The sequence below is a fragment of the Dendronephthya gigantea genome, unplaced genomic scaffold (genome assembly GCF_004324835.1).
Source record: "Dendronephthya gigantea isolate DGI-Jeju-01 unplaced genomic scaffold, DenGig_1.0 000370F, whole genome shotgun sequence".
In the NCBI taxonomy this organism is placed as follows: Eukaryota; Metazoa; Cnidaria; class Anthozoa; order Malacalcyonacea; family Nephtheidae; genus Dendronephthya; species Dendronephthya gigantea.
In genome coordinates, this window is record NW_021163380.1 from 1 (window position 1) to 27,124 (window position 27,124).

Here is a 27,124-nt window from a genome sequence, read left to right on the forward strand (position 1 = left end):
ATTTGACGAACAAAGGTAAATATGAGAAACAAGAAGGATCGCAGAATTTGTGTCATAAACAACTCGAGGTTCATATGATGAGCTGGCCCATGTTTTATCTGCCCACTTTCCAGATCTTCGTAAACAGGTTGCCGAACAAAATGGACATGAAAATCGAGAAATAAGGTCAGGATGACTAAAAATCACGTCCCACAACAAGATAGGAGGAGATGTATACCATTCTGTATTGGGCAGATTGTCAGACCTAGCGCTGGGCCATTCCCTCACAAGCAAAGAGCCGGACGGACTCTCGCAAACAGCCTCTTCAAATAATTTAATCGCCCGTTTAATCTTAACAATTGTGATTTCCGAGATATCCATGCATCCACAAATGCAACTGGAGCTCAAAAAACAAAAAGAAACAAAAAACATTTTGAAGAATCTTTACTGAGAATCAACATCATAACAGCGAAAATGATCTGGTAACGTAATGATCTACGCCTCACTTTAAGTGATGTCTGGTAATGTCCAGTGATGGTTAATGATCTCTAGCGATGTCTAGTGATATATGTCTAGTGATGTTTAGTGATGGATAATGATGTCTAGTGATATGTCTAGTGATGTCTAGTGATGTATAATGATGTCCAGTGATGTTCAGTGATGTTTAGTGATGCATAATGATGCTTAGTGACGTCTAGTGATGTCTAGTTATGTCCAGTGATGGATAATGATGTATAGTGACGTTTAGTGATGTATATAGTGATGTCCAGTGATGTCCAATGATGGATAATCATGTCTAGTGATGTACAATGATGTCTATTGATGCTTAGTGATGTCCAGTGATGCATAATGATGTCTATCGATGCTTAGTGATGTCCAGTGATGCATAATGATGTCTACTGATGTCCAGTGATGTATAATGATGCTTGGTGATGTAGAGTGATGCATAATGATGTCTAGTGATGTAGAATGATGTCTATCGATGCTTGGTGATGTCCAGTGATGTCTATTGATGCTTGGTGATGTCTAGTGATGTATAATGATATCTAGTGATGTATAATGATGTCCAGTGATGTATAATGATGTCCAGTGATGTATAATGATGTCTAGTGATCTATAATGATGTCCAGTGATGTATAATGATGTCCAGTGATGTATAATGATGTCCAGCGATGTCCAGTGATGTATAATGATGTCTAGTGATGTATAATGATGTCCAGTGATGTATAATGATGTCCAGCGATGTCTAGTGATGTATAATGATGTATAATGATGTCTATTGATACTTAGTGATGTATAATGATGTCAGGTGATGTATAATGATGTCCAGTGATGTATAATGATGTCTAGTGATGTATAATGATGTCCAGTGATGTATAATGATGTCTATTGATGCTTGGTGATGTCCAGTGATGTATAATGATGTCTAGTGATGTATAATGATGTCTAGTGATGTATAATGATGTCTAGTGATGTATAGTGATGTATAGTGATGTATAATGATGTCTAGTGATGTCCAGTGATGTATAATGATGTCCAGTGATGTATAATGATGTCCAGCGATGTCTAGTGATGTATAATGATGTCTATTGATGCTTAGTGATGTCCAGTGATGTATAATGATGTCCAGCGATGTCTAGTGATGTAGAATGATGTCTATTGATGCTTGGTGATGTATAATGATGTCAGGTGATGTATAATGATGTCTAGTGATGTCCAGTGATGCTTAGTGATGTCCAATGATGTATAATGATGTCTAGTGATGTCTAGTGATGTATAATGATGTCTAGTGATGTATAATGATGTCCAGTGATGTATAATGATGTCCAGTGATGTATAATGATGTCTAGTGATGTATAATGATGTCTATTGATGCTTGGTGATGTCCAGTGATGTATAATGATGTCTAGTGATGTATAATGATGTCAGGTGATGTATAATGATGTCTAGTGATGTATAATGATGTCTAGTGATGTATAATGATGTCCAGTGATGTATAATGATGTCTATTGATGCTTGGTGATGTCCAGTGATGTATAATGATGTCTAGTGATGTATAATGATGTCTAGTGATGTATAGTGATGTCTAGTGATGTATAGTGATGTCTAGTGATGTATAATGATGTCCAGTGATGTATAATGATGTCCAGTGATGTATAATGATGTCCAGCGATGTCTAGTGATGTATAATGATGTCTATTGATGCTTAGTGATGTCCAGTGATGTATAATGATGTCCAGCGATGTCTAGTGATGTATAATGATGTCTATTGATGCTTGGTGATGTCTAGTGATGTATAATGATGTCTAGTGATGTATAATGATGTCAGGTGATGTATAATGATGTCCAGTGATGTATAATGATGTCTAGTGATGCTTGGTGATGTCTAGTGATGTATAATGATGTCTAGTGATGTATAATGATGTCCAGTGATGTAATGATGTCTATTGATGCTTGGTGATGTCCAGTGATGTATAATGATGTCTAGTGATGTATAATGATGTCTAGTGATGTATAATGATGTCTAGTGATGTATAGTGATGTATAGTGATGTATAATGATGTCTAGTGATGTCCAGTGATGTATAATGATGTCCAGTGATGTATAATGATGTCCAGCAATGTCTAGTGATGTATAATGATGTCTATTGATGCTTAGTGATGTCCAGTGATGTATAATGATGTCCAGCGATGTCTAGTGATGTAGAATGATGTCTATTGATGCTTGGTGATGTATAATGATGTCAGGTGATGTATAATGATGTCTAGTGATGTCCAGTGATGCTTAGTGATGTCCAATGATGTATAATGATGTCTAGTGATGTCTAGTGATGTATAATGATGTCTAGTGATGTATAATGATGTCTAGTGATGTATAATGATGTCAGGTGATGTATAATGATGTCCAGTGATGTATAATGATGTCTAGTGATGTATAATGATGTCCAGTGATGTATAATGATGTCTATTGATGCTTGGTGATGTCCAGTGATGTATAATGATGTCTAGTGATGTATAATGATGTCTAGTGATGTATAATGATGTCTAGTGATGTATAGTGATGTCTAGTGATGTATAATGATGTCCAGTGATGTATAATGATGTCCAGTGATGTATAATGATGTCCAGTGATGTATAATGATGTCCAGTGATGTATAATGATGTCTAGTGATGTATAATGATGTCTATTGATGCTTAGTGATGTCCAGTGATGTATAATGACCAGCGATGTCTAGTGATGTATAATGATGTCTAGTGATGTATAATGATGTCCAGTGATGTATAACGATGTCCAGTGATGTATAATGATGTCTAGTGATGTATAATGATGTCTATTGATGCTTAGTGATGTCCAGTGATGTATAATGATGTCCAGCGATGTCTAGTGATGTATAATGATGTCTAGTGATGTATAATGATGTCCAGTGATGTATAACGATGTCCAGTGATGTATAATGATGTCTAGTGATGTATAATGATGTCCAGCGATGTCCAGTGATGTATAATGATGTCCATTGATGTATAATGATGTCCAGTGATATGCAATGATGTCTAGCAATGCCTAGTTGCGTGTAAGGATGTATATTGATATGTTATGATGGGTATCTATGATGAATTATGGCTATTGATGTATATATGCCAGCTAAAAACAAGTGCGATTTTACTATTGGTGTATACTGGACATAAACTTATTACCAAGCATCTAGTTGAAATTTTGTTTACTTCCAAATGATAATTATTCAATATATTTGTGTAGAAATTAGTGTGGTAAATTTAGTATGCTAATTTATGTCGTAACGATTCGTCGATTGTTCGGAAACAGTCGAGATTTCTAGAATCTCGAGAATTCACATGTGATATCTCACGTGCATCACGAAGTGTTGTCTCGTGATGGCTGAACAAGAAGGGTAAATTGAAAGTAATTTATTATAGCAGAAATTACAACAATTCTTCCTACTGTACAGGTCCAATTTAATATCCTCAAATTTTTCCACGTTTTCTTGCAGATCTTATTTTCAACTCGGCCCTGATGGGCTTCGCGTGTTCGTGAACTTGCACGCGACGAATCGTAAACGCCTTTGTGAGAGGCTGAAAGGTTTAAAAAATCTCAAAAAAGGAGCAATTGTTCTCCTACAAGGCGGAGATGAAAAGTGTCGAGATGATACTGATACAGAAATTGTCTTTCGCCAGGTATATATCGACTCTCATTTTGCACAGATATATAGATTTGGAGATCTCAGATCTGTAATCTCGTTTTATGGAGTTGAAATACTTAACTTTAGGAGTCCTACTTTCACTGGACATTTGGTGTATTAGAAGGCGATTTCTTTGGGGCAATTGATGTGGATAGTGGTAAATCAATGCTATTTATGCCACGATTTCCTAAAGAGTATGCTACATGGAAAGGAACGTGAGTATTGGCAATCAGTGGTGATTATTTTTAAAAACTGTTTTAGAATTAATCTTGAATATTTTATTGTTCTTTTGATTATGAAGTATCTATCCACCTGAGCATTTCAAAAAGAAGTATGAAGTCGATGAGGTTTTCTACACAGATGAGGTTTGTTTATTATTTCTTGTATATATTATAAAATGAGCTGGATTGGTGTTCATCTGTCAAATATTTTAATTTTAGATTGCAGCTGTTCTTGAGAAGAAACAACCATCAGTGCTGTTGACTCTGGTATGGCGAAAAAGTTTTCTATTGTTTTGGTTAAAAGGTTGTTGTCTGGTAACCATCTCCAGTTTTTCATCATTTTTTTTGCTTTCTACCTGTTTTATAGTATGGTAAAAACACAGACAGTGGGGATATTGTCGTGAGGCTGCTTTTGATGGCATTGGCAGGTATAAACTACTGTTGTGTTGGAAAGGAATACACTAGTTAAAAGATCATCAAAGCATTTCAATTCATTTTCTTTAGCTTCTCAGTTGACAACAAAATACTTTTCCCACAAATTGTTGAGTGGTAAGCAAAGTATTAACCCTGTTTTAATTATTTTGAAAACCTAGCATTTTATGAAGTCACATACAGTTTTAAGCAAATTTTTGTTTTATTGCAGTCGTGTAATTAAAACAAAGCAAGAATTGGAGGTTCTTCGTTATGTGAACAGAGTCAGCAGTGAGGCACATAAAAAGGTAAATTGAAAGTTTGCCATACAATTGTTTAGCTTTAGCAATGTATACTTTAAAGTATATTATCTAAGTTTTCTATAATAGATAAGTTTTGTGCAGATAATTATTTATTCATAGTTTTCAAATCATTTAACCTTTTTTTAGATTATGAGAAAAATAAAACCTGACATGGTGGAATTTCAGCTTGAGAGGTAAGAAAAGACCAGAATCATGAGCAAAATTTGTTGAATTTCCAAAATGGCTAAAACAGTTTTGTTTTGTTTTCAGCATGTTTCTCAATCATTGCTATTCTCGTGGAGGATGTAGACATTCATCGTATACTTGCATTGGTGCAAGGTATGTGATAAACTATATAAGTTTGAAAAATATTACCACATTAGTTTGTTGAATACATGATTTTATTTAGTGGTCCAAATAGTGCTGTTCTTCATTATGGTCACGCTGGAGCTCCTAATGATCGCACTGTAAGAAGTGGAGATATGTGGTATGTCATTATGTACCTTAACCTTTATATCAAAGCAGTTGTCAAATTGGAGATTGCAGCTAAAGCATTCAAGTTGCTAATTTTGAACAATGTTTTCTAGTCTATTTGATATGGGCGGAGAGTACTACTGTTATGGTTCTGATATCACATGTTCGTTCCCGGTCAACGGGAAGTTCACGGAGAAGCAAAAGAATATTTATGAGGCTGTTCTTCGGGCAAGCAGGGCTGTTATGGCACAAGTTAAACCAGGTTTGAATAACACAAACAAATATACAGCCATACTTATATTACTATATTGTTGGCAGAAATAAGTCTCTTTGGCTTTCTATTGGATGAATTATGTTAAATATATATAATTACAGTAGACAATTAAACCTCAAGGGTAATTTTTTATTAGGTATTTCTTGGCCTGATATGCATCGTCTTGCAGAAAGAGTGCAGCTCGAAGCTCTAAAAGAAATTGGCATATTGAAAGGCAATGTTGATGACATGGTAAAAGTTCACATGGGTGCTGTATTTATGCCCCATGGTCTTGGTCATTTCATGGGTCTAGATGTGCATGATGTTGGGGGGTACCCTGAGGTAAGTACAAGCAGCAATATTGCACCCTTGTTTTCCCTGTCTGTCCTTATTACCCACTATTTGTTACTGTTTTAGGGTGTGGAGAGGATTGATGAGCCCGGTATTCGATCATTGAGAACAGCAAGAAATCTTGAAGAGAACATGGTGCTGACAGTTGAACCTGGAATCTATTTCATTGATTATGTAAGTTCTGGCTGGTTTTCTTGTTTTTATTTGATTCAAATCATTCAATCATATCATTGTGTAAGAACTGCTGTGGTCTTTAGCAAAAGGGGTTTTGTTTTCACTTGTGCATTTTTTGTCTGTGAATAAGGATGTAGTTCGATCGATTCAAATGATTTCCATTCATTTCCCAGCTTTTAGATGAGGCATTAAGAAGTTCAGCCCAAGCTCACTTCATCAACGAGGAGGTCCTGCAAGAGTACCGAGGCTCTGGAGGGGTAAGATATAAACTTACACAGGTACAGGTCTAGCCTGTGACCACTTGAGCAGTCCTTGCAGGCCAGGAAGGGCAGTGGGGCTTGTCATCCTAGAAATTCAATTTTTTCTGTTTATACCAGGTTCGTATTGAGGATGACATAATTGTGACTGCTGATGGAATGGAACTGATGACTCAAGTCCCTCGGACTGTGCAAGAAATTGAAGAGCACATGCAGGGAGGAGCCGTTTGCTCCTAATAATGGCCTGGGAATGGGACTCTCGTAAATTGAATATTGATGAGGTAAGATGATACCATGCGATGAGTTCCAGGAAGGCAAATGTAGTTGACAGTATCTCATCATTTCTCTTAAAATTTGTATGTTCCTAAATGTGTATAGAAATTGATACGATAGGGATATATGTGTCTAGAAATAGATACAATAGGGATAATATGCAGGGAAAAATATGAAATTAAAAATGAGAAATAAACAACTGATCTGGCATAGTATTTGTAAATTAGGGAAGGTGACAATAGGACATTAATGTGCATTTTTGTAGTTTTTGATAAATAAATACAGGCATGCTCTCCCAATGAAATTACGTAGCTTTCTTTTACATGGAAAAGTTTCTAAACACTACGAGTCACAAGCTGTTATAACGTAGAACTATACAACCTTTTTTAAAATTATAATTTAATCTCAATTCACGTTTTGTATTAAAAGTACCCAAATGCATTACGTAGAATGCAAGAAAATATCAATTTGAACATTTGGTCTAGCGTAAATATTGACTTAATTTTACATTATTTCTCCCAACATATATTATTTTCTACCCATATATTTGACTTTCAACTTTTGGCCGTTTTTTAAACACCAAGATTTTGTGAAATTACTTCTGCATTATTCACTAAAGTATTGACTTTCAAATAGTTTTCACGCAACACAACGATACTGAGTCTGACATTTCTCCATTCCGAGGAAACAGCTCTGTGCAGAACAGAGAAACCAGAATGATATGTATGCTGAAATATTTCATATTCCAAATGTTTAGTGGGATCTTTTTAGACCATTGATACAATCTGTTTGGCGATATCTTCTATGCCACATCTGCATATAGGGCATTGTTCCAGTTTCGTTGCACACTTGTAACATATTGTTCTGGTAAAACACAAAGATCTTGTTTAGCGCTTCAATTTATTCTTTAAACTGTAAAACCAACCTTATACCCAGAGCAATGAGTATAGCTTTTAGCTTCCGAGCGACCAGTCGTTCCTATAGTTGATTATACTCATAGAAGTTTGGTCTTCATATCAAATATCAAGTACTATTGTAGGACTACAGGGTTAAATTTCTTAAAAACCTCGGTTCGTATAACGAGGTTATATTCTGCGGTTTAACTGACATCGTTCGTTACCTGTGCTCACACGGCAACAGAACAGCGTCTGCCGTATGCTCGTAACAAATCGTGCAAGAATCTGCGTGAAATTTTTCGTCCTTTAACTCCGCCATTTGTACATGTCTATATAAAACATAAACAAGGGAAGACTACTTTTACGCATGCATATAACTTGTTTAGTTTTTTGTAGCTGTACTGAACCGTCTGAACACCTTTTTTATGCGAAAGTTTTTGATACCTTCGAGGAAGAATTTTCTTTTCTTCATCTGATAGTTTGGAATGATCATTGAATTTGCAGAACGGCACGTTTGGAGGGTATCTGTAACGCGTTCATAACACAAAAATATAGAAAATTTAGTATCTATTTTCTATTTATTTTATAAAATTGTCTATGGAGTATGGTTGTTTATAGAAATACCGGCATATACCTGAATGGATCTGCTCCAAAGTTAAATTTACAGTGCTGGAAAGACATAAAACTTGCCGCGGCGAAAAAGGCCCCTCTGTGAAAACAAATGAAAGAAGAAATACACGAGGCATTATTTAGCTGGAGAATTTCAATTTTTCACAATCAAGGTCTAGCGTGCAGGCAAGCTTATCAATTCACCTATCTTTAGCGGGAAAATAGCGTTCAATAGCGGCTCCGTTCAAATAGAATACCACTTTATTTTCGTCAATGTTCAGTAATAATCCTAAAACGTCGTCTTTGGAAGATAAAGAAGAGGAATATGGACGTAGGTACTAATTTTCAAAGCATGAAATCACAACACCTCAAAACAGATAGGTCTGAATTTATACAAGTGTCCATGCATGAATGTGTTTATTCTGTGTACCAGGTTTCCATTTTGTACATGAGATAGGAAAGCTCTCGGCGTCAAACCAAATCAACTGCCGACAACCATCGAATGCTATAGAGTTTATATCATCGCCAATGCCATAGCCTTCCTAAATGATTTCAAAGAATAAGTACTGTAAAGTGAGGCAAGATCTTTGTTGGAACCTGGAAGAAAACTAAAAATTGTTTATATTCTTACATGGCTGAGAAATCTACTTTCTTTCGTTGCCCAACCGATTTGCATGACACCAGAAGTCAATAAAATGACTTCATAGTACCATGTACCTATAGTTGAAAAAGCTTGCTAATTATTTTCTGACACCACGAAGGTTTTCCAACCGATAGAAACGTGGCGTTCTTACCTGATGAGACAGAAAATGTTGACCTGACACTTTCAAACGAAAATGCGTCACTTCTTGCCTAGAAGTTCGATAAAATCAAGGCATTAAAATAAATGCTAGGGACACAACTTTGAAAATAACCTCGTATTTAAATTCCTCAAACTCAGCAGTCCTGTACAAGTACCTCCAGGCCTTGAGGAGATATTTTAAGATACGTGCTCACGTCGTTAACGTTCAACATAGCGTTTATACCATCCAGGTTCATATTCTCGTAACTGTATGGTCGATCCTGATGAATTGGTAGGCATTAATGGTAGTTGGTGGACTGAGGTATATGGTAAAATTTCGTAGCACCAGTGGTTTAAATTGGATTTTTACCACATGTACAGCTTGTATCTTACCTTCAGTGGAACTGTAAGAAAAAGAAATGCGATTATAAACGCGTAATTTATCAACAAGGGTTTTTGTAAATATTTCAAACATCTCACAATTATAACTCCATGTTAACTCACATGAGTTGTCAAGACACCATTGAGCACAAAAACCAGCTTGGTGCTCAATAACATTGTGGCTGTTCAACCAAGTACTCTCAAATTCTGCAAGTCGTTCTGATATATTTGTGGATCTTATCTTCTCTTTATTTTCATCTATTGTGAAAAACAAATTCTCTATGGATTTTATTCAACCAAGTGAGTGCCTTGATAATGTATAACATTAGGGTGTGCAAAGATTTTGAAATGCAGGCCGAATTGGCAATTTGATAAAAAAAATTGCGAAGAAAACACTTTTCACATATTGCATTTGTGTTGGGAACTCATGTCCCACTAAAACCTACTTGTTTTTGCGAATTTCTCCAGGGTTATTATTGAAAAAAGTACAACAGATGGATGCTCTTTTATCCTCTGGAAAGTAAGAAATCTTAGTAGGAATAGTTTTTCGTAAAAAGTTACAATACAATTTAACCAATTACCAATTTGGATAAAAGAAAATGTAGGACTTCCTCTCTCATCAGCCAAGCACTCTGAGGTCCTGTGAAAATACACCACATGAGGTGCCATTTTGATTTTCTCCACTAGCTATTAAGACTTGCAGAAGAAGTCCCAATATTTTACCTGCCAATTTTTCAGCCAAGCTCCCTAACACAATTGCCATATTCCTTTGTACCTCACTGTTAGATAATTGAATTTCTGGGGAATTTTGTATTCTCTCAGAGGTTAAACCAAAGTAGCACAACAATTTGTACAACGTAGGCTATAAAAATATGATAAATCAGTGACTTTTTAAAATAAATTTGTTGAATGTTTTTTTGTTGAATGTTTCTTTATTACCTTAGGTGCCAGTGAGCATTCATCTAACAATATTGATATCACAGCTGGACCAAGGTCATTTCCTATTGGAATCATTTTAACACAGGCCATCACCATGTCGAGCCATCCACTTTCTGAATTCAAAAATCTTTCCTTTAGTATTTCTCTGAAGATTTGCAGTAGATTTGAACTATGTTCCAACATATTCCTGCCTACCTTTCTCTGCAATTTCGTGAAGCTTCCTTAAACATGGTGGAGGCTCTTCTATACTAAATATATGTATTCAAAAACACTTTAGAAAACTACAAATACAATTTTATCCGTTTTAAGTCTTTGTTTCGGTCAACTTAGTACAGGTAATAATTTTTAGTTGTGCAGGCAAACTGGGTATATCACACACTGGGTTTAATTGTATGAATATGTTTTTCTGAGGGAGGTAATGTAGATCAGTGCAGAGCTACCACTTTGCTTGTCCTAGATCAGAAATTGGCCATTCTGCTTTTTCTATGAAATATTGTTTTTTTTTTGTACGGATACTAATGCCATCACATTGGGTATAGTCTAGATTTCGCTTGTTTGCATCAAGGTTAGGCTGAAAAAAATCACAGCATCTAAACCAGCCTGTGCACAAGATCCGCTGTAATCACTTCCTGTGTGCAGACGCTATCAGTAGATATTGGGAAGAAGGAATTGGAATTTACTATAGTTACATATATCAACACCATGTTTATCTACATATTGATACAAAAGGAATGGAAGTCATTAGTGTTTCCGATTTAAACAAAGCAATTTTTGTTGATATACGATTTAACAGCGATCATTCGTCTTAGCCAAACAAACCTCTCGGTGAGTTTACGAACAACGTCGAGTACATCCAAGACCAAATTCTGTACATTTGACCTGTTTTCATGGTCGTTTGGAGGCCACTCGCTGACTGTAGGTTGACGTATATCTTCTTCGTCAAATTTTACAACATTTCTGCTTTCTTTGCTGGAAGTTCTGGATGTTTTCAATGAATTTCCTATCTCAATCGCTGTCTCATTGCAATCATGTTTACTTCTGCAACAACCCATGTGTCGATTCGTTTGCAGCGATGGTTAACTAGCATTTTCCCAATCCAACTTACTAAACGTTTTTCTAACTAGATCCTCCGGAATTCCCCAATCTTGTATTCGTTTTTCTTTTTCCATTTAATGTTTTATTGTACAAAATAAAAATGAAACCTCAGAGGATGACAAGGTAAAGTGGTAAACATTCTTCTTTTGCCAGCGAACACGAACATCAAATTATTTATCATAAATTATATAATAATATTAAATTATTACAATTTATTCACTTTATTATATAATATTTACTAAATACAAAAACAATATGCAAAGGGTGATGAAAAATTTGAAAAAATGCAGGCATATATAGATGTAGGCATAGGAGATTGATTTAAAATATCTCTTATCATTGCAAAATTCCTAATAATAAACAATAAACAATAATTATAAACAATACACAATGAATTTATGACGACTTGAGCCAGTGAGACCCAAAGCATTTGCGAAATACTTGGAGTAACTGTTGAATATAGATGAAGGTAAACAGTGGTAACTGGTAAGTAGAAGAAATGGTTTCTAACAAACCAAACACATTTTTAGGCCTTGATTTAAGTACCCAGCAGCTCAAACTTATCGCTGTTGACAAGGAATTATGCATTATCGCTGAAGAAGTCGTAAATTTTGACCGAGACCTTCCAGAGTTCAAGACACAGGATGGTGTCCAAAGACATGCAGACTCACTGACTGTCACAGCTCCCACTCTGATGTGGGTGAAGGCTTTGGACTTGCTGATGGAGAGAATGAAAAGCAAAGGATTTCCTTTTGTAGACGTTGCGTGTATCTCTGGTACTGGACAACAACATGGTAGCGTGTATTGGAAAACTGGAACAAAAACACGTTTGAATAACCTAGACCCTAGCAAGGGTCTCTATGAGCAGCTAAAGGTAGTCAATGGTCAAAATAAGTCTTCTTCACAATACCCAATTACTGCGATAAGCTATTCCTGACTTGCATTCAAGTCTGGGATAACTGCAAAGCATTATTTTCCAAGTAAGGTTAAGATAACAGAGAAGAAATGCCTCAATGTCAATTTCATCATAATTCATAGATTTGTATATTTTCAAAGGAATCATTTGCAATTGACAACTCTCCCATATGGATGGATTCAAGCACAACAGCTCAATGCCGTGCTCTAGAGCAAGCAGTGGGCGGGGCTCAGGCACTCGCAGAAATCACAGGATCTTGTGCTTATGAAAGATTCACTGGAAATCAAATTGCAAAGATCCATCAAACTAAGCCAGCTTCATACGATGAATGTGAGCATATATCACTAGTCAGCAGTTTCTTAGCATCCCTGTTTCTTGGTGATTATGCACCAATTGATTACAGTGATGGGTCAGGAATGAACCTCATGAATATACATACCAAAACTTGGGAATCAGTCTGTCTTCAGGTATGGTACAATATATGGCAGTTTCACCATCTGCAGCTAAAATCCAGTGTCCCAAATTCTTCTCTAATATCTTATGATATTCCTATCTATCCCCAAGGCATGTGCCCCAAATTTAGAAGAGAAATTAGGAGACCTTGTTCCATCATCGCAAGGAATTGGTGAAATCTCTAAATACCTCTGTTCAAGATACGGCTTTCATAAATCCTGTGAAATTGTTGCATTCACCGGTGATAATCCTGCCTCGTTAGCTGGTGTTCGATTGCAAAAAACTGATATCTGTATAAGTCTTGGCACAAGCGATACACTAATGCTTTGGCTCAATACTCCAAAACCAGCTGTGAAAGGGCATATCTTTGTAAATCCAGTTGATAGTAAGTTGGTTCAAAACAGTTGTTTCTAGACAAAAATTTCTAGGTATATATATGTTTTTGCACAAATGTTTTTTCTTTTCATTTTAGAAAATGCTTACATGGCTCTTCTATGCTTCAAGAATGGATCTCTTGTACGTGAATCTGTTCGGGATCAGTGCTCAGATGGTTCTTGGGAAATCTTTGGGCAAAGTCTTAGCAGGAGTCCTCCTGGAAATAGTGGCAATATTGGAATATATTTTCATGAAACTGAAATAACACCTTTTGCACAAGGTGTATACAGGTTTGATAAGAATGACGTTGAGGTTCAATCCTTTACTAATGATGAGGAGATAAGGGCACTGGTAGAAGGTCAGTTTTTGGCTAAACGTGTTCATGCAGAGGATTTAGGTCTTACAGTGGGTGAGTGGCATATATTTTTAAAACTATTGATCTGAAGCTTTGTTCCTCAGTGTTCTTTATTTTTTAATGAATGAAATTGTCTTTCGTGATACAGATAAAGACTCTCGTATTTTGGCAACTGGAGGTGCTTCACAGAACCAAGCCATCCTTCAAGTTTTGTCAGATATATTTCATGCCCCGGTCTTCACAATTCCTGGGACAGCTAACTCAGCATGCCTTGGCTGTGCATATCGTGCAAAACATGGCTGGTCTGGGACAACTGATGTGAAATATGATGAAATTTTTCCTAAAAATGAGCAATATGATTTGGCTGTAACACCAAGAGTCGAAAATAAAGATTTGTATGATGTAATGGCAAAGAGATATAAAATTTTAGAGCAATGTATTAATAACAAGAGTTTATCAGCTGAATCAAATTAATGATAACATGTTTTTACTATGAAATTTCAGGGGATGAATTTTATGATTATATATAATAAGGAAAAATATATTTTGAGTGTAAAAGGTTGTAAAAAACTTCTTAATGATTAGCATATTCCCCGCAAATTATGCCCCGGATTGACAACAAAGTTCCTGCGGTATCCCGCAGTGAAACAGATATCCCTCACGTGTCGCCATCTTGATTCTTGAATCAATCTTGAATATCATGATTACTTGATCAAATATACGTTCGGATTTGAATTGTATTTCGTACAATTTTTCATTATTTTATTGGGCAGTTTCGTCCGCGAGGGGAGAATCTTTTCCTTTACGAAGAAATCGAGAAACGTAGGAAAGGGTAAGAATAGAAACACACAATTTTGTGAAAAATCTACAGAAAGAATTTTGTCAACACGTGTCTGACCTTATCCTACATACAAAGGCGTGAAATTTGTAAAGATAATTGACAGAATATCTTGTAAAGATATTTGGCAGAATTTATGTCATTGTTTTAGAAATAAAGAGCAGTATTAGCTCAATAAAAATGTAGTCTAACTGAAAATATAATAAGGATGGAACTTGGGGTGGTTGTTTATAAACCAAATAGTCCCAATTCGATTTTTCATTGTTTTCATCAAGAATTCAAACCAGAGTGTTTTGTGTTTGAATTTTGTGTGAATAATATATTAATATGAATGACATTTGAGTGTGACTATATTTGCTGTGCTAGGTATTTGATTACATGTACAACCAGCAAACATGAGTTCGGAAAGACGAGAGGATAGAAAGGACCGTGAGGATAGAAAGGACCGTGAGGATAGAAAGGACCGCGAGGATAGGAAAGATCGTGATTTTCGTGTTACCACTCGTCCTAATGACACGAACCGCAATGACACTAAGTCTATCCGTTGCCGAGTATTTGTGGGAAACCTTGCAACCGAGGATCTCTCCCGGCAGGAATTTGAAGATATCTTTGCTAAACATGGACGTGTCATTGGTTGTTCTGTCCATAATGGATATGGTTTTGTCCAGTATGAAAAAGAAGCCAGTGCTGATGCTGCTGTTGCAAAGGAGCATGGCTCCATTATCAAGGATAAAAAAGTTGGTATGTGGTTCAAGGATTTATTTTGCAAATGTTTTGCAGTACGGTTTAAATTTGCTGGGATTGTGCATTATCTATCTATGACGTGAGAAAAATGTTTTTTATTATTAGATGTGAATTTGGCGGGCGACAGACGAAAAGAGAGGCGTCCACCAATCTTAGGTGGTGGTGGAAGAGGGAGGGGTTATCCTGGTGGTAGGCCACGGTAATGCAATATATCTTTCATTAACCTCCCATGAAAAATGCTTGCAGTTTTGTTTCAAAATTTATAGTCATTTGTAATATCTTAGATGTTATTTATGCACATGTTTTGCCGTTTGTAAGCTCTTTGTGTCAAGCTTATAGACTTTCACTCATGTGCTAGAGAAACAAGAAGAATTATTAATAGTTTGTCTACTACCATGACAAGCTGTCAGTCGTCTTCTTAACAATCTATGTCCCAAAGTCATGTATCATTAAAACAGGTTCCCTGCTGCAATTCAACTTTTGAACTTTGTTGCAACAACTTCTCTTTCTTTCATTAGAGACCGCTCTCCATCACCCAAAGCAGGCAGAAGATATGGCGATGATCCATTTGCTATTCCCGGCTACAGAGAAGCCAGAGATCGCTACAGGGATGAACATTCAGATTCCTCAGACAGACCTGCAAGCTCCTCATATGGGCGGCCTCATGATGAGGTTCCAGCGAAGAAGTTACGACCAGATTATGACTTTGTCCCACTACCTCGTGATCCATATGCCCCACCGGCTGGTAAACCTGTTGAAGCGCCAATAGACTGTGAGATCATTATCATCAACAAACAACAAATGTAAGAGTTGTGTAGTTGTTTTCTCAATTAACAAGTTTCACATTTTATTCTTATCTTTTTCACATTCAAAATCAGCTGTGGCCTGCTAATGTGAATCATGAATTGAGATATTATTGATGTTGATTTGAAATTTGAGGCTAATTAATGGTTACATTGCAAATCTCCTTGATTTTAAACCTTGCATGAATATCTTGTTGCAATAATTGGGTTACAATAATCCAATTTTGGATTACAATAATCCAATTTTGGATTACAATAATCCAATTTCAGTAGCTCTGCTTTGGAGTCTGACTCTTAACCAGGGGAACAGGAGTTTCCATGCACTTGTTTTGCCGTTTGTAAGCGTTCTGTGTGTAGCTTACAGACTTTCACCTAAGTGCAAAATAAAACAGGAGATTCATTAACAGTTTGCATAAAACTATGGCAAGCTGTCAGTCATCTGCCTGACATGAATGAAAATAACACAACACAACTAGCTGTTACTAGCTGGAAATGACTGCCGTAGGATTAGAATTTTAGCATATCTATTTATTTCCAGGGCGTATGCGGAATCTGTGGAGAAGAAATTAAAATCCTATGGTTTGGTTGTGGAATGTGCCCACCTCCCCGAGACTGTGCCCTTGTTGGATGAACTGGAGGATGCATCCAAGCGGGGAGTCTTGTTTGGAATCATTATCAGCAGCCAACACGAAGTACATCGCTCTGTAACTGTTCACATCTTGCATGGAACACAACAAGGTAAGTGTTGTAATCTTGTTAGTATAATGTGGTCCAGTGTTGTGTTTGAAAGAGTAAATGAAGCACAAATTGCAATATACGAACATCCTGTAATGTTTAATAAAACGAGATGCAACGCAGAAAAAAAAGAATTGAGATATTTTAAACTAAAATATCTAGTTAAAAATTTAACATTATTAATGTCAGCATCAGTGGGATATACCCTTTAATCGTCTTTAATCCTCAGAGTTGTTTTGCAAGAATTTTTAGTGCTTTGCACTCAAATCATATTCCAACCGGGTTGGCTTTTTGGCGAAGTATTTCCTTTTTTTTGGATTTGAAGTTGGGAACTTTTCGTGGTTTTTTTGAAATTATTATAAGAGGGAACAAGACTTAAAGACTTTCAGCCTTTGTTTTCAACTTTTTTTTCAACTTTTTTTGGATGAAACATTTTGATTAAACAAGCGTGTTGGAAAGTTTTTTTGTGTGACATATTTTGTTTCCATTTTTGACTGTTTTTTTAAAGCTATATCTTTTTAACACAACTCATATGGATTTTTTTGTTTTACTATTTTGATGATCAAGTAGTTTTCTGTCTCACAGCGTATGTCCTTGTGCAGCGAAGCCTATTTTTTGGATTTTTTTAAAAAATGCTCACCCTCCACAGTTTTTAAACTTTTTGAATCATCTGTTTGGATCTTTTCTTGGAAGATTTTGAGTAAATAATTGATCCGGAATAAGCGATCATCCTTTGCCCATCAGGAAGACCTCGGCTTAAATGTATCCAAAGGTAATCACAGCATCTAAACTTGGGAACACAAGACAGAATTTTTTCAATGAAGTGATGTTTTTAACTGGTCCGAATAGTTTCCCAGTCTTGTGAAACGTTAGTGTTGTAAATATCCCTTCTTCACCAGGAAAATATCTTTTGTGAGTTTTGTCAGTCAAGCTATTTAGATTGTTATTGTAAAGATAACTACTGAAGCTAAGTTGCAAGCAATTTGATGTACATGTACAAGCCCATTATGATGATACTGTGCGATATAATGTAACATCCTCTGCGCTGTTTAATCCACTCGAACAATGCTAATAAATTTTGCTTCAATTTTTCTGCAGAACACAGGAATATGCCTTTAGCAGATGCAATACTTCTTGTCAGTCGTAATTTTGACACGTATATGCAAGCTCTTCAAGATCGTGAGCAAATCCGGGAAAGGGGGCCGCCCCCTGTTGGCGGCGGCGACCCCCTCGCACCGAAGAAGGGCTACGCCGGTACGCCCGGTGCTGTATCTTCAATCGTACCCTCGCCGTATAGTCGTGAGGTTAGCACTCTTTTAAACATCGCGGCGGACGGGAGACCGCTAACCGTAGACGAGTATTCTTTGGTCATAGACGAGTTTACCAAGCTTCGAAACGATTTGCTTAAAAAAGAAGGAAGAGTACCACCCTCGTCCACAGGTAGGTACTGGGTACCCCAGTGTAAGTAAGGTAGGGCCCAAAGCTCTAACTTCTTCCTGCCAATTCGTGTGGTCAGTGATCATCGATTTTAACATTGAATCGAGTGATGGTTCCAGTTACTGTATAGAAAGTCCATTTGATTTCATTTTGTCAATACAAAATGCATCATTTTTGCTAGTTATTGATATTTGAACTGGAGGGTGTACTGTGTGTGAAATTTCTATGAATATTTCAAAGAGAAGTAATTTTTCACGAGCTTTTAAAAGTATTATTGTAAATATCATAAGTCGTGTAATTTTCGAGAAAATGGGATAACACCACCTTGGCATTAAAATCAAGCCTAGGACATTCATTGATATTAGACCATCGATGAATGGTTAAGTGGAGTTTTGGAGTCTTTTGGTTACGCAGTATTTCGTAAGTAAAAACAACCAGGTATGATTTTTTGCCTTTCTTTCTAAAGATGGCATTCATGGAAGAGTTGCCCTAAACCAGATGTAAAGATGCTATGAAATTATTCCACTTACATTTCATATACTATAGATTTATTTGAACGATAGAAAACACCAGTTTCAAATGTGTTTTGAAGGCGAATAAGTTCACAAGACAAATCTTAGCATTTTGTATCTATTTGTAATAAGCTTAGTGTTAGTAAATGAATATACTGAATAATATGAACCAGTAATGGTTTCACGTTTACCAAATGTATTAAACTTGCTAAAAAATTGAACATTTTTATCTCCAGGTCCGGCGTATCAACCCTACAACAATGATCCACAATCGATTGCCTTACAGCAGGCTGAACTGCAGGCAAAAATATTGAGCATCCTCAATCCGACCTCAAAGCTTACCACAGAGACAAAGGTGTCTACAAACAAGACAGAGTCTGTTTCCAAACCGTCGATACCAGTTTTGACTCCATCACACACTGCTTCCACCGCATTCAAGGCTCACAGTGCGCCTGCCTCGTCATCACAAACAAGCAACGCCATTAGTTTGGTTTTATCGAACTTGCGTGCTGGCACTTCTCAGAGTGCCACCCCAGCCCGTACTACCCCCGCTCAGGGGGCAACCTCCACTTCTCCGTACTCTGGGTATCCATCATCCGCTGTACAGTCACAGGCTCAATACCGTAGCCCAACACCCAGGCCCGCTCAACAACGTGGACCAGCTCCCAGACCACCTCCACCCACTGGGAGTGCTGGTTACCCAAGATACCCTCCTACTGGACAAATGAACATGCGTGGTGGATATCGTGCTAGCTATCCCAATAGTTACCCTCCACAAGCCAGATATTAAACACCGATGTTTCAGTTGGTAGTTATGGAAAGATATTAAACCTTTTCGAAGAAAACATATCGAAGAACAATTGTACACAGAATATTGAAACTCGGTTATGCTTGAAATTTACGGTCTGGTCTATTTTGAAGTGGTAACAAAGGATAATTAAGGTCGAATTTCTTTATTGGCATGACTCAGAGAATTGTTATCGCTATCGTTGCTGATATTTTATTAATTGTATTTTAAAGTTTTTATCAAAGTTATGATGATGTGTGATTATATTGTCATTCTTCTATTAACAAAAGCCGCGCATTATAATTTTGAAGTTTTTTTCAAAGTCGTAACTTTAAAGTAGTCTCGGGAGAATGAACCGTCTCATTGAAACCATGTTTAACCAGCATTGTATTGCAAGTTGAGAATTTTACAAGTAAGACGTAACAACAGCATTTCTACTTTGTCTTTCGTATGGTAAAACTTGACTGCCTGAGGTAAAGCACTTCCATATGGGCGAGTAGGTTACTAATTCGCATAATTTGCGTTCACTAGAGAAGCCTCTAGAGAAGTGACCAGGACGCTCTAGAGCCGTGCAATCCAAAATGAGAATTTGCATCACACAGAATTATAACAGTTAATTGTAACTGCTTGATTCAACTCTTTTGAACGCCTCGTCTAGTCTGCTGCAATCCACTTTAACTTGCTGTAATATTTGCTCCTAAAATGAATGTTGTCGCTGTTACACAGAGGAAAACTATCTGTAGACTATAGTCATTAGTGCTTTGGTGAATCATAGCGCTACTATAGAACAGTACTCGACGAGGGGCGAGGGATTGGAGGGGATAATAGGAACGTAAAACAGGAGGGATGCGTTTATGTACTACAGTAGTACCTACTTGTTCATATTGTTCCTTGGTTTGAGGTCCAGCAGAATCAGGATACTGATCGTCCGTGTTTGGGTAACTGCCTATAATCCCTTCACTACGAAGACGTTTTGGTTGAGGCTCTTCATCATCCAGTTTTTCATAGATCGCCGCGCGTACTGCGTCTCTATCGTCTTCGGTTTTCTGCGGTCAATCAAGGATAGTATTAACTGTAATTCTAACATTGGGTAACCACACCTGGCTTGGGTGGTATGAAATTGCGGACACAGAAGATTTGGGTGCAAAGGTTGTGCGTTTTTCTAGTGTCAGAAAAACCTGATAAACTTAGAGAACTCTAGGTTGTTAGAAAGAAATATACTGAAAACTTTTTAAAGACTCAGAGTGAGGTGAACTAAAGTAAACTATATAACCTACCAACAGAATTGATCAATACCAAATGTCAATAGGGCAGTTGCAATGCAACCATGTATGGTGTCTTGGAATGACAAAGTTTATTTTGTGATTTATTCACCTGTTTTCACACATTCAGATTAGGATCATTGTGTCCACATAATGGTAACCATGGTGACATGTATAGTTGACATTACAAAAAACTGATCTCTAAAATTAGGTGGACTAACCTGTTTCCGAGCTCTGGGGTTTGGATCATCATAGGCCCATCTTATGTTTAGAACTTCCTGACCATCTAGTTTTTGATCAGACATTGCTATCTTAATGTGAAATATTTAAAAAAATTCAGTACATTTCAAATTATCAAGACATGAAGAGTTTGATAATGTTTGGACAGTACCTTAGCAAATTCACAATTTACTCTGTTCTTGTATCTCACAAATGCAATTTGACGCTTTGTTATTACTCTGATATCCTATAAGGATTGTGCAATAGAAATAAGATCTCTATTATTAACTGTACTATAGTAACTATAGAACAAGAAGGAATTTCATCTTAGACTAATCAGAATGCATAAATATTGACTACATCCAGTAAAAGCAATAAGCTCTGTAGGGATCACTGGTCATAATTGACAAAAAGGTACATAATTTACCATTTTATATAAAATATTAAATATTTAGGCATTCAGTTTGGTTTAGCCTGAAAAATTGGCCGATTAGTTTGAAACAAAAGTGTGGATGTTTTTCCTTATGATACCTCTATTTCACCCCATTCCCCAAACTCTTTCCATAAAAGACTTTCCAATTCCCTGTGACTGCCTAAGCGACCAACATACAATGTTCGGCAATCCTTCTCAAATGATCCGACACCACCCATATTGTCACTATGTAACTTGTGCTTCTCTCTGCCAAATATATCATGCACCATATCTATCCTGTTGTGATTGAAACATTAGATTATTATTAGGAATTTTGTAGGGGAATTTTGTCTTTAATGTTCATGCCATAGTACCTTTTTGCATCTTTATCTGATGGGACCAGATGGTAGTAGCCACATTCACTACCATGTTGGCAACACCCTCTTGCAAAATAGATACAAAAATATGTCTTTTTTCGTTTCGGATCAAGAAGTACTGCCTTGGTGTGGCCGGCATCTTTCTTAACACAGCATCTTGTCTCTGCTGGACCTAGAAAGAAACAACTATCAAAATCTATATTTTATCTTATTTCATTTCTTAAAACAACCAAAGAACTTTTGATCCACCCACCTTCATCCCTCATTCCCTTCCAATGATCCCCAATCCACTTATCGTACCATATGTTGTACTCGTTCGCTCCTTCAGGTCTCCAGTGTATTTTCTTTGCTTTCTCAGGATCAATTTGTTGTCTTGCTTTTCTCTTCACATATTCCACATTCATTGCTTCAATCTCCTCTGAAGTTTGCCGAAAGAAAGAAAACCCTGATTTTTCACCATCAACATAATCATTTGTTTGCTTCTGGACCACCTCCCCGTTAATTGGCCAAGAGTCCCACCCTTCCGGTTGTTCCCATTGTGTGTTATTGGTCAATAAGTTTTGGTAATACCAATAACCAGATTGATAGTCATAAAGTTTGCGCCAACAGCTACGTTCTTCATAAGTTCCTTGGCTTTGATATGCTCCATGATTATAGACACCACCATATGAATTTGCAGTATTACCATAGAAATAGCCTGTGTAACCATCAGTGGGGAATGCTTGCCCAGCCATAAATATGAATAAATATTCCGTTTTTTGAAGTTGCTGCGTAGAAGAAGTTCTTTAGATACTCCTTTTTTGTATCGTGTACTTATAAAAACTATAAAAGTTCCGATATGTTCGTTAAGATAATATATTAAATATAAATATAAAAAATACTGAAAAATCTCTGAGAAGATGCCAATACTTCAAGTGAAAAAAATGAAGTGGCTTCACGTTTTCTCGCGGGAAAATGTTACAGTAATTAAAAAGTTTTAAAAAACACATCGAATTCTGATATAATCTACTAAATCTATTTAAGAGAACTTACAACAGTAAGATATAAATAAAAAAGGGCAAGTCTTAAAAAGGAAAATAAAGAATAAAAAAATAATTTCAATTTTGTTAAGGTTTGCCGAGAAAATCCGAAGTTGTTCCGATATCATGACGAAGTTATAAACACCATTGATGGCGGGTAAATTGAACAGAACAGAAGTTAAAAAATTGACTTCATCGCAAAAAGCTGCTGGTTCTGTTCGCATCCTGCCTGGACATGTGTTGGTCAATGAGAAATATCAAGGATCACTCCTTGTCAAGGTTTTACAAGGTTAGTTTGGTTGGTATCTGTAAGGTGTAAACTAGTAATTGTAAACTGGTGGTGGACTGGTGGTAGTAGTTATTATTCTGTTAAGTATTTGAACACTGTAGTGCTGGGATTACAGAGCTATGGTCTTTTATTGATCGTAAACTTCTTTGTTATAGGGAGTGTCAATGTGGTGTTTGAAAATCTTGGGTTTATGGATTTCCGACCATCAGTCGATGTTGGTGTTTTATTCCTGAATGAGTCAGAATTGATAACAGGAACTACTTACAAGCAGAGAATCATAAAGTTGGCCAAGGTTAGGGAACTTAGTTAACTCTTCATTGATTTTTGGAACCAGATTGATTGAAAATATCAATACCATTCATACCAGAGGTTCACTGCCTCTTTGCAATGTTAGGTGCAGACTACCCGTGCACTTGTGCTTTATGAGAAAACAGCAATGACTGACCAGTATGTTGAACAACTTCAGAAATTCACAGCCATCAACATGGGTATTAATCTCTACCCTGTCAGCTCACAGGAAGAGGTTGCCAAATTCCTCATACAAATGGTAAATTGACATTGTTAATAAATATTAGGAGGAACTCAACTGGTTTAAACAAGTCTTGCCCACAATTAGACAGAAATAGAAAGTAGAATATATACCTAATTATCTTTTGAAGGTGAATGTGATTGGTGATGCAAGAAGCAATCCATTTTTGATCAAGAAATCTCAAAAACCAATAGACCAGACACTTTTAGATACACTACAAACTGTTCCTGGCTTGGGAGAAAAGAAAGCCCTAGCTTTGCTGCAAAGATTCTCAAGTATGTTTTCAGTCAATGTTTGCATGCTTCTATGTAACAATAATTTGTTAAATTTGAATTGTAATGTTGATTTTTAGGTTTGAAAGAATTGGGTGGAGCCTCAAAACAGGTAAAGCTAGGTCTACATAGAAAAGACATGTTGCACAAAATATGTCACTGTGTCTGTCTTAAATAAATTGTTTTATTAAAAAAAAAAATATATTTGGTATAAATTTAGTATTGAGAAATGAAATGTTTTTCCAGGACATATCAAGAGTGGTTGGTGATGCTTGTGCACAAACAATCAAATCATTTTTCTCCTCTCCACCAAAATGATTTTCAAGAACAAAAAAGAATGGCTCTCCAATGGTGGAAAATGCCCACATTGGCAGATGAAGCTGGTATGATTGATATTGAGGTAAACAGATATGCACGAAAGGATACCATACTTGGCTCTGGTAATCAAAGTTAAGCCTGTTTCAATGATTGCAAATGGTATCTAGGTCTGGGTATGTCATGCGGATAGTATGCAAGATAAGATGATACAAATATCCATGACATTCCAGTGTGCTCTTGAGCTCATGGTAGTGTACGAGTATCAAGTCTGCAAAACACACAAAGTTTCTTCCTCTCAGCATTATCAACTTGAGTGATGGAAAATTGCTTTTTGCATTTTTGACACTGAAATAAAAATGCAGATTCAGGTTAAAGCATCCAGGTGAATGGAAAACAATCTTACTGAGTTTGGTAAAAACTGGCAACAAAATTATTGTTTTAAGTCAATAAAAGGGATGGCTTTATGTAATTAAAAAACTGTACTTGAAATACCTCAATTATTCTTAGTCCAATGTTTTTCTTGTGCTCTAAAACAACTGGCAGATCATCAAGGTTTTCAATGTTCCATAGTCGGATAGTTTTATCCTACGATCAAAGCATGAAATCCACAATAATTAAGAATGAACATGCAGCTTTAATTGAAAAAATGTGATTTAACATGTATATTTATGCAAAAACAGTATTTTAATTGTGAAGAAAAATAGTTTCATTGTATGACCAACCTGTGAACATGAAAGAACCCATCTTTGATCTTTACTGAATGAAGCATCATTAACCCAACCATTGTGGCCCTAGGATATACGTAGAAACATTTTCAAGTTTAACTTCTCTGCCACGTACCACATACGAATTATAATGATGCACCACTGAAGTGTTTTAGTAGGAAAGATTATGACCTACTTTAAGTGAGAATTTTTGCACAGAATTTGGGACATCCCAAACAACAAGGTTTTGATCGAATGACGATGATACTAACATCATGTCTGCAATAAAAAAGTACAACTGATACTTATGAGCAATTTTTGACCCTATTTTAAAATGCACTTGCTAATGACATACCATCTGTACTGAAACTGCAAGAACTGACCGAACCCTCATGACCTTTTTTGAGTGTGACTGGCCCTGTCTTTCTAAAATGACAGGAAGAAAATACCTAATATATCCTTTTCATTGGATGATGATCTATATTCTCTATTTTTTTGTTTGTGCAAGTATTTGCTAGTCTTAGTGTCAGTACAATGACTACTACACCTGTATGTTCCTGATGAGACATCCCATAGCTGAATATTTTTGTCCCATGAAGCTGTTGCCAGTATTCTTTCATCATTGGAAAACGATGCATCAGATATCACATTTCCATGTCCTCTGCAGAAAGTAACAGCCAGTCTGGTTGCATTTAAAAACTCTTAACAACAGGACTGCCAAGTGTATTAATTACAAGTATTTTATCGGCTGTACCTAAGTGTTAAACTGGCTGTATATTCATCCTGGTACATACACATATCAATCACCCTGGTTGTTCTATCCATGGATGTTACAGTTACACGGTGCTGCCTTTGGGAGAACTTGCAGCTTGTGATGGTGTTCGTATTATCTGTCAAATTGAGTGATGGTCGTGAAACCTCTGAGCGTGGTGAGATAACCTAACACTCAGAGTGGTCCTTTCTTTTAAACGTATACTTACATTTTAGCTTTTTAATGAGTATACCATCTTTAGCATCCCATATACTAATAGAGTATTCCATATCACCACCGCTTACAATGTATTTACCATCATTTGAGTAATTACAACTTGTTATTACTCCCTCATGACTTGCCTGCCACTAAAAAATACAAAAACCAAGACTTATTTACTCTTGTAGCCTATTTTACAGCCTTGACTTGACCCCAGGTTTATGCAACCTGGCCTCTAATTATTTTTTTTTACATGTGCATTAGAATAAATAAAATTTACCAAGATTTGTCCAGTGGCAATGTCTCTTACAAGCATTTGTTTGTCCCAACCTCCGGACACCATTCTATTGCAAAAGAAGATGGTGGTCGTGTTGTTTGGTTTAGATATTCTCTTTACAAAGAAGCAAGGAATGTTTTCTGTATTAAAGAAAGCAGTTTCTGTATGTGCTATTGATGGGAAAACTTAGTCTGTAAGTAAAAGATTTTGTACTATTGCATTTGAATTAGCTTTGGATATGTATGTATTATACCTTGGACATTAGGATGGAACCAAAACAAACATGTTACCTCTTATTCCAGTCATCTGCATGGCAGTTTGTCACAAATGATGTGTGTCCATCATAAGTGTTTAGTTGCTTTCCTGACTCTGTTGCCTGAGTACAAACACAGTTTGTTTGTTTTCGTGCTACAAGTATATTTTTACAATGTACATGTTTGATGTTTATGTACAGTCAGTACAGGAATAGTTAAGCTCACCCAAATTCGAACTGTTTGATCATTTGAAGACGATAATACACGGCTATCGTTCTCAAAGAACTGACAGGAATTCACACTGTCTAAATGACCACGAAGTACTTTTATTTTTACCTGGCAAAAAAATATTAAATTATGTCGATACCAGCGGTCGGTACAGACGATACTCGATCGGATTGACGTTGACGGATTCGCAATATAAATTTTAGGCTTTAACTATTTATACCTGGGCAAGGTCTTGATGTTCCCATGTAACGGAGTGGTTCTCTTGTACTGCTGAAATCGCTGCCATTTTTCAACATTATTTAATACAAATATTCACAGAAATTTAATAAAAACTTTTTTATTTTTTATGTAGCGCTAGACCGTAACGCGTGCGCCATAGCAACAAATTTTCCATGGACACCCCCCCCTACATGTCTGCTCTCACAATGGGCGCTCCCCCCTGGTGATC

General features: G+C 36.5%; 6 protein-coding genes across 8 annotated transcripts; 3 read left to right on the forward strand and 3 right to left on the reverse strand.

Moving 5' to 3' along the window:
- Positions 1–3,778: 3,778 nt before the first annotated feature.
- Positions 3,779–7,276, forward strand: LOC114542613 (xaa-Pro dipeptidase-like). Its single transcript, XM_028562124.1, is given in 17 exon segments — positions 3,779–3,886; positions 3,986–4,169; positions 4,262–4,389; positions 4,476–4,539; positions 4,615–4,662; positions 4,763–4,790; positions 4,793–4,823; positions 4,900–4,944; positions 5,039–5,114; positions 5,256–5,302; positions 5,379–5,447; positions 5,518–5,595; positions 5,696–5,844; positions 5,993–6,177; positions 6,253–6,360; positions 6,534–6,617; positions 6,738–7,276. Coding segments are annotated over 17 exon segments (1,458 nt in total). The 5' UTR covers positions 3,779–3,869; the 3' UTR covers positions 6,855–7,276.
- Positions 7,277–7,306: 30 nt separating this feature from the next.
- LOC114542611 (RING finger and SPRY domain-containing protein 1-like) lies at positions 7,307–11,740 on the reverse strand. Its single transcript, XM_028562123.1, has 17 exons — positions 11,316–11,740; positions 10,692–10,744; positions 10,497–10,609; positions 10,281–10,419; positions 10,139–10,197; positions 10,004–10,070; positions 9,681–9,815; positions 9,570–9,580; positions 9,353–9,457; positions 9,190–9,247; positions 9,027–9,112; positions 8,826–8,937; positions 8,600–8,696; positions 8,421–8,495; positions 8,231–8,311; positions 8,011–8,115; positions 7,307–7,754 (listed from the first exon to the last, which is right to left on the reverse strand). The coding sequence occupies exons 1-17, from the start codon at positions 11,546–11,548 to the stop codon at positions 7,658–7,660; spliced, it is 1,626 nt and encodes a 541-aa protein (XP_028417924.1). The 5' UTR covers positions 11,549–11,740; the 3' UTR covers positions 7,307–7,657.
- A 333-nt stretch (positions 11,741–12,073) lies between these two features.
- Positions 12,074–14,188, forward strand: LOC114542610 (xylulose kinase-like). Its single transcript, XM_028562122.1, has 5 exons — positions 12,074–12,465; positions 12,648–12,974; positions 13,072–13,345; positions 13,433–13,744; positions 13,839–14,188. The coding sequence occupies exons 1-5, from the start codon at positions 12,091–12,093 to the stop codon at positions 14,162–14,164; spliced, it is 1,614 nt and encodes a 537-aa protein (XP_028417923.1). The 5' UTR covers positions 12,074–12,090; the 3' UTR covers positions 14,165–14,188.
- A 194-nt stretch (positions 14,189–14,382) lies between these two features.
- LOC114542604 (Fanconi anemia core complex-associated protein 24-like) lies at positions 14,383–24,263 on the forward strand. 2 transcript variants are annotated; one of them, XM_028562114.1, is made up of 7 exons: positions 14,383–14,522; positions 14,895–15,269; positions 15,378–15,471; positions 15,791–16,075; positions 16,614–16,813; positions 17,909–18,250; positions 18,996–19,570. In XM_028562114.1, exons 2-7 carry the CDS (start codon positions 14,924–14,926, stop codon positions 19,547–19,549), a joined length of 1,821 nt encoding a protein of 606 aa, XP_028417915.1. In that variant the 5' UTR covers positions 14,383–14,522; positions 14,895–14,923; the 3' UTR covers positions 19,550–19,570. The 2 variants fall into 2 exon arrangements, with proteins under 2 accessions (XP_028417915.1, XP_028417916.1); XM_028562115.1 differs by lacking the exons at positions 14,383–14,522; positions 14,895–15,269; positions 15,378–15,471; ... (1 more) ...; positions 17,909–18,250; positions 18,996–19,570 and adding exons at positions 22,928–23,124; positions 23,280–23,416; positions 23,519–23,671; ... (1 more) ...; positions 24,006–24,037; positions 24,172–24,263 and having other exon boundaries at positions 16,726–16,813.
- Positions 19,969–22,695, reverse strand: LOC114542606 (pre-mRNA-splicing factor cwf2-like). Its single transcript, XM_028562116.1, has 7 exons — positions 22,070–22,695; positions 21,814–21,988; positions 21,559–21,736; positions 21,200–21,274; positions 21,030–21,119; positions 20,422–20,592; positions 19,969–20,243 (listed from the first exon to the last, which is right to left on the reverse strand). Exons 1-7 carry the CDS (start codon positions 22,548–22,550, stop codon positions 20,160–20,162), a joined length of 1,254 nt encoding a protein of 417 aa, XP_028417917.1. The 5' UTR covers positions 22,551–22,695; the 3' UTR covers positions 19,969–20,159.
- Positions 24,264–24,465: 202 nt separating the features above from the next.
- On the reverse strand, positions 24,466–27,037 carry LOC114542607 (WD repeat-containing protein 88-like). Of its 2 annotated transcripts, XM_028562117.1 has the most exons (12): positions 26,897–27,037; positions 26,674–26,784; positions 26,485–26,570; positions 26,198–26,261; positions 25,928–26,066; positions 25,702–25,837; positions 25,495–25,608; positions 25,303–25,373; positions 25,144–25,226; positions 24,966–25,034; positions 24,736–24,828; positions 24,466–24,588 (listed from the first exon to the last, which is right to left on the reverse strand). In XM_028562117.1, the coding sequence occupies exons 1-12, from the start codon at positions 26,960–26,962 to the stop codon at positions 24,487–24,489; spliced, it is 1,134 nt and encodes a 377-aa protein (XP_028417918.1). In that variant the 5' UTR covers positions 26,963–27,037; the 3' UTR covers positions 24,466–24,486. The 2 variants fall into 2 exon arrangements, with proteins under 2 accessions (XP_028417918.1, XP_028417919.1); XM_028562118.1 differs by lacking the exon at positions 26,674–26,784.
- Positions 27,038–27,124: the final 87 nt, after the last annotated feature.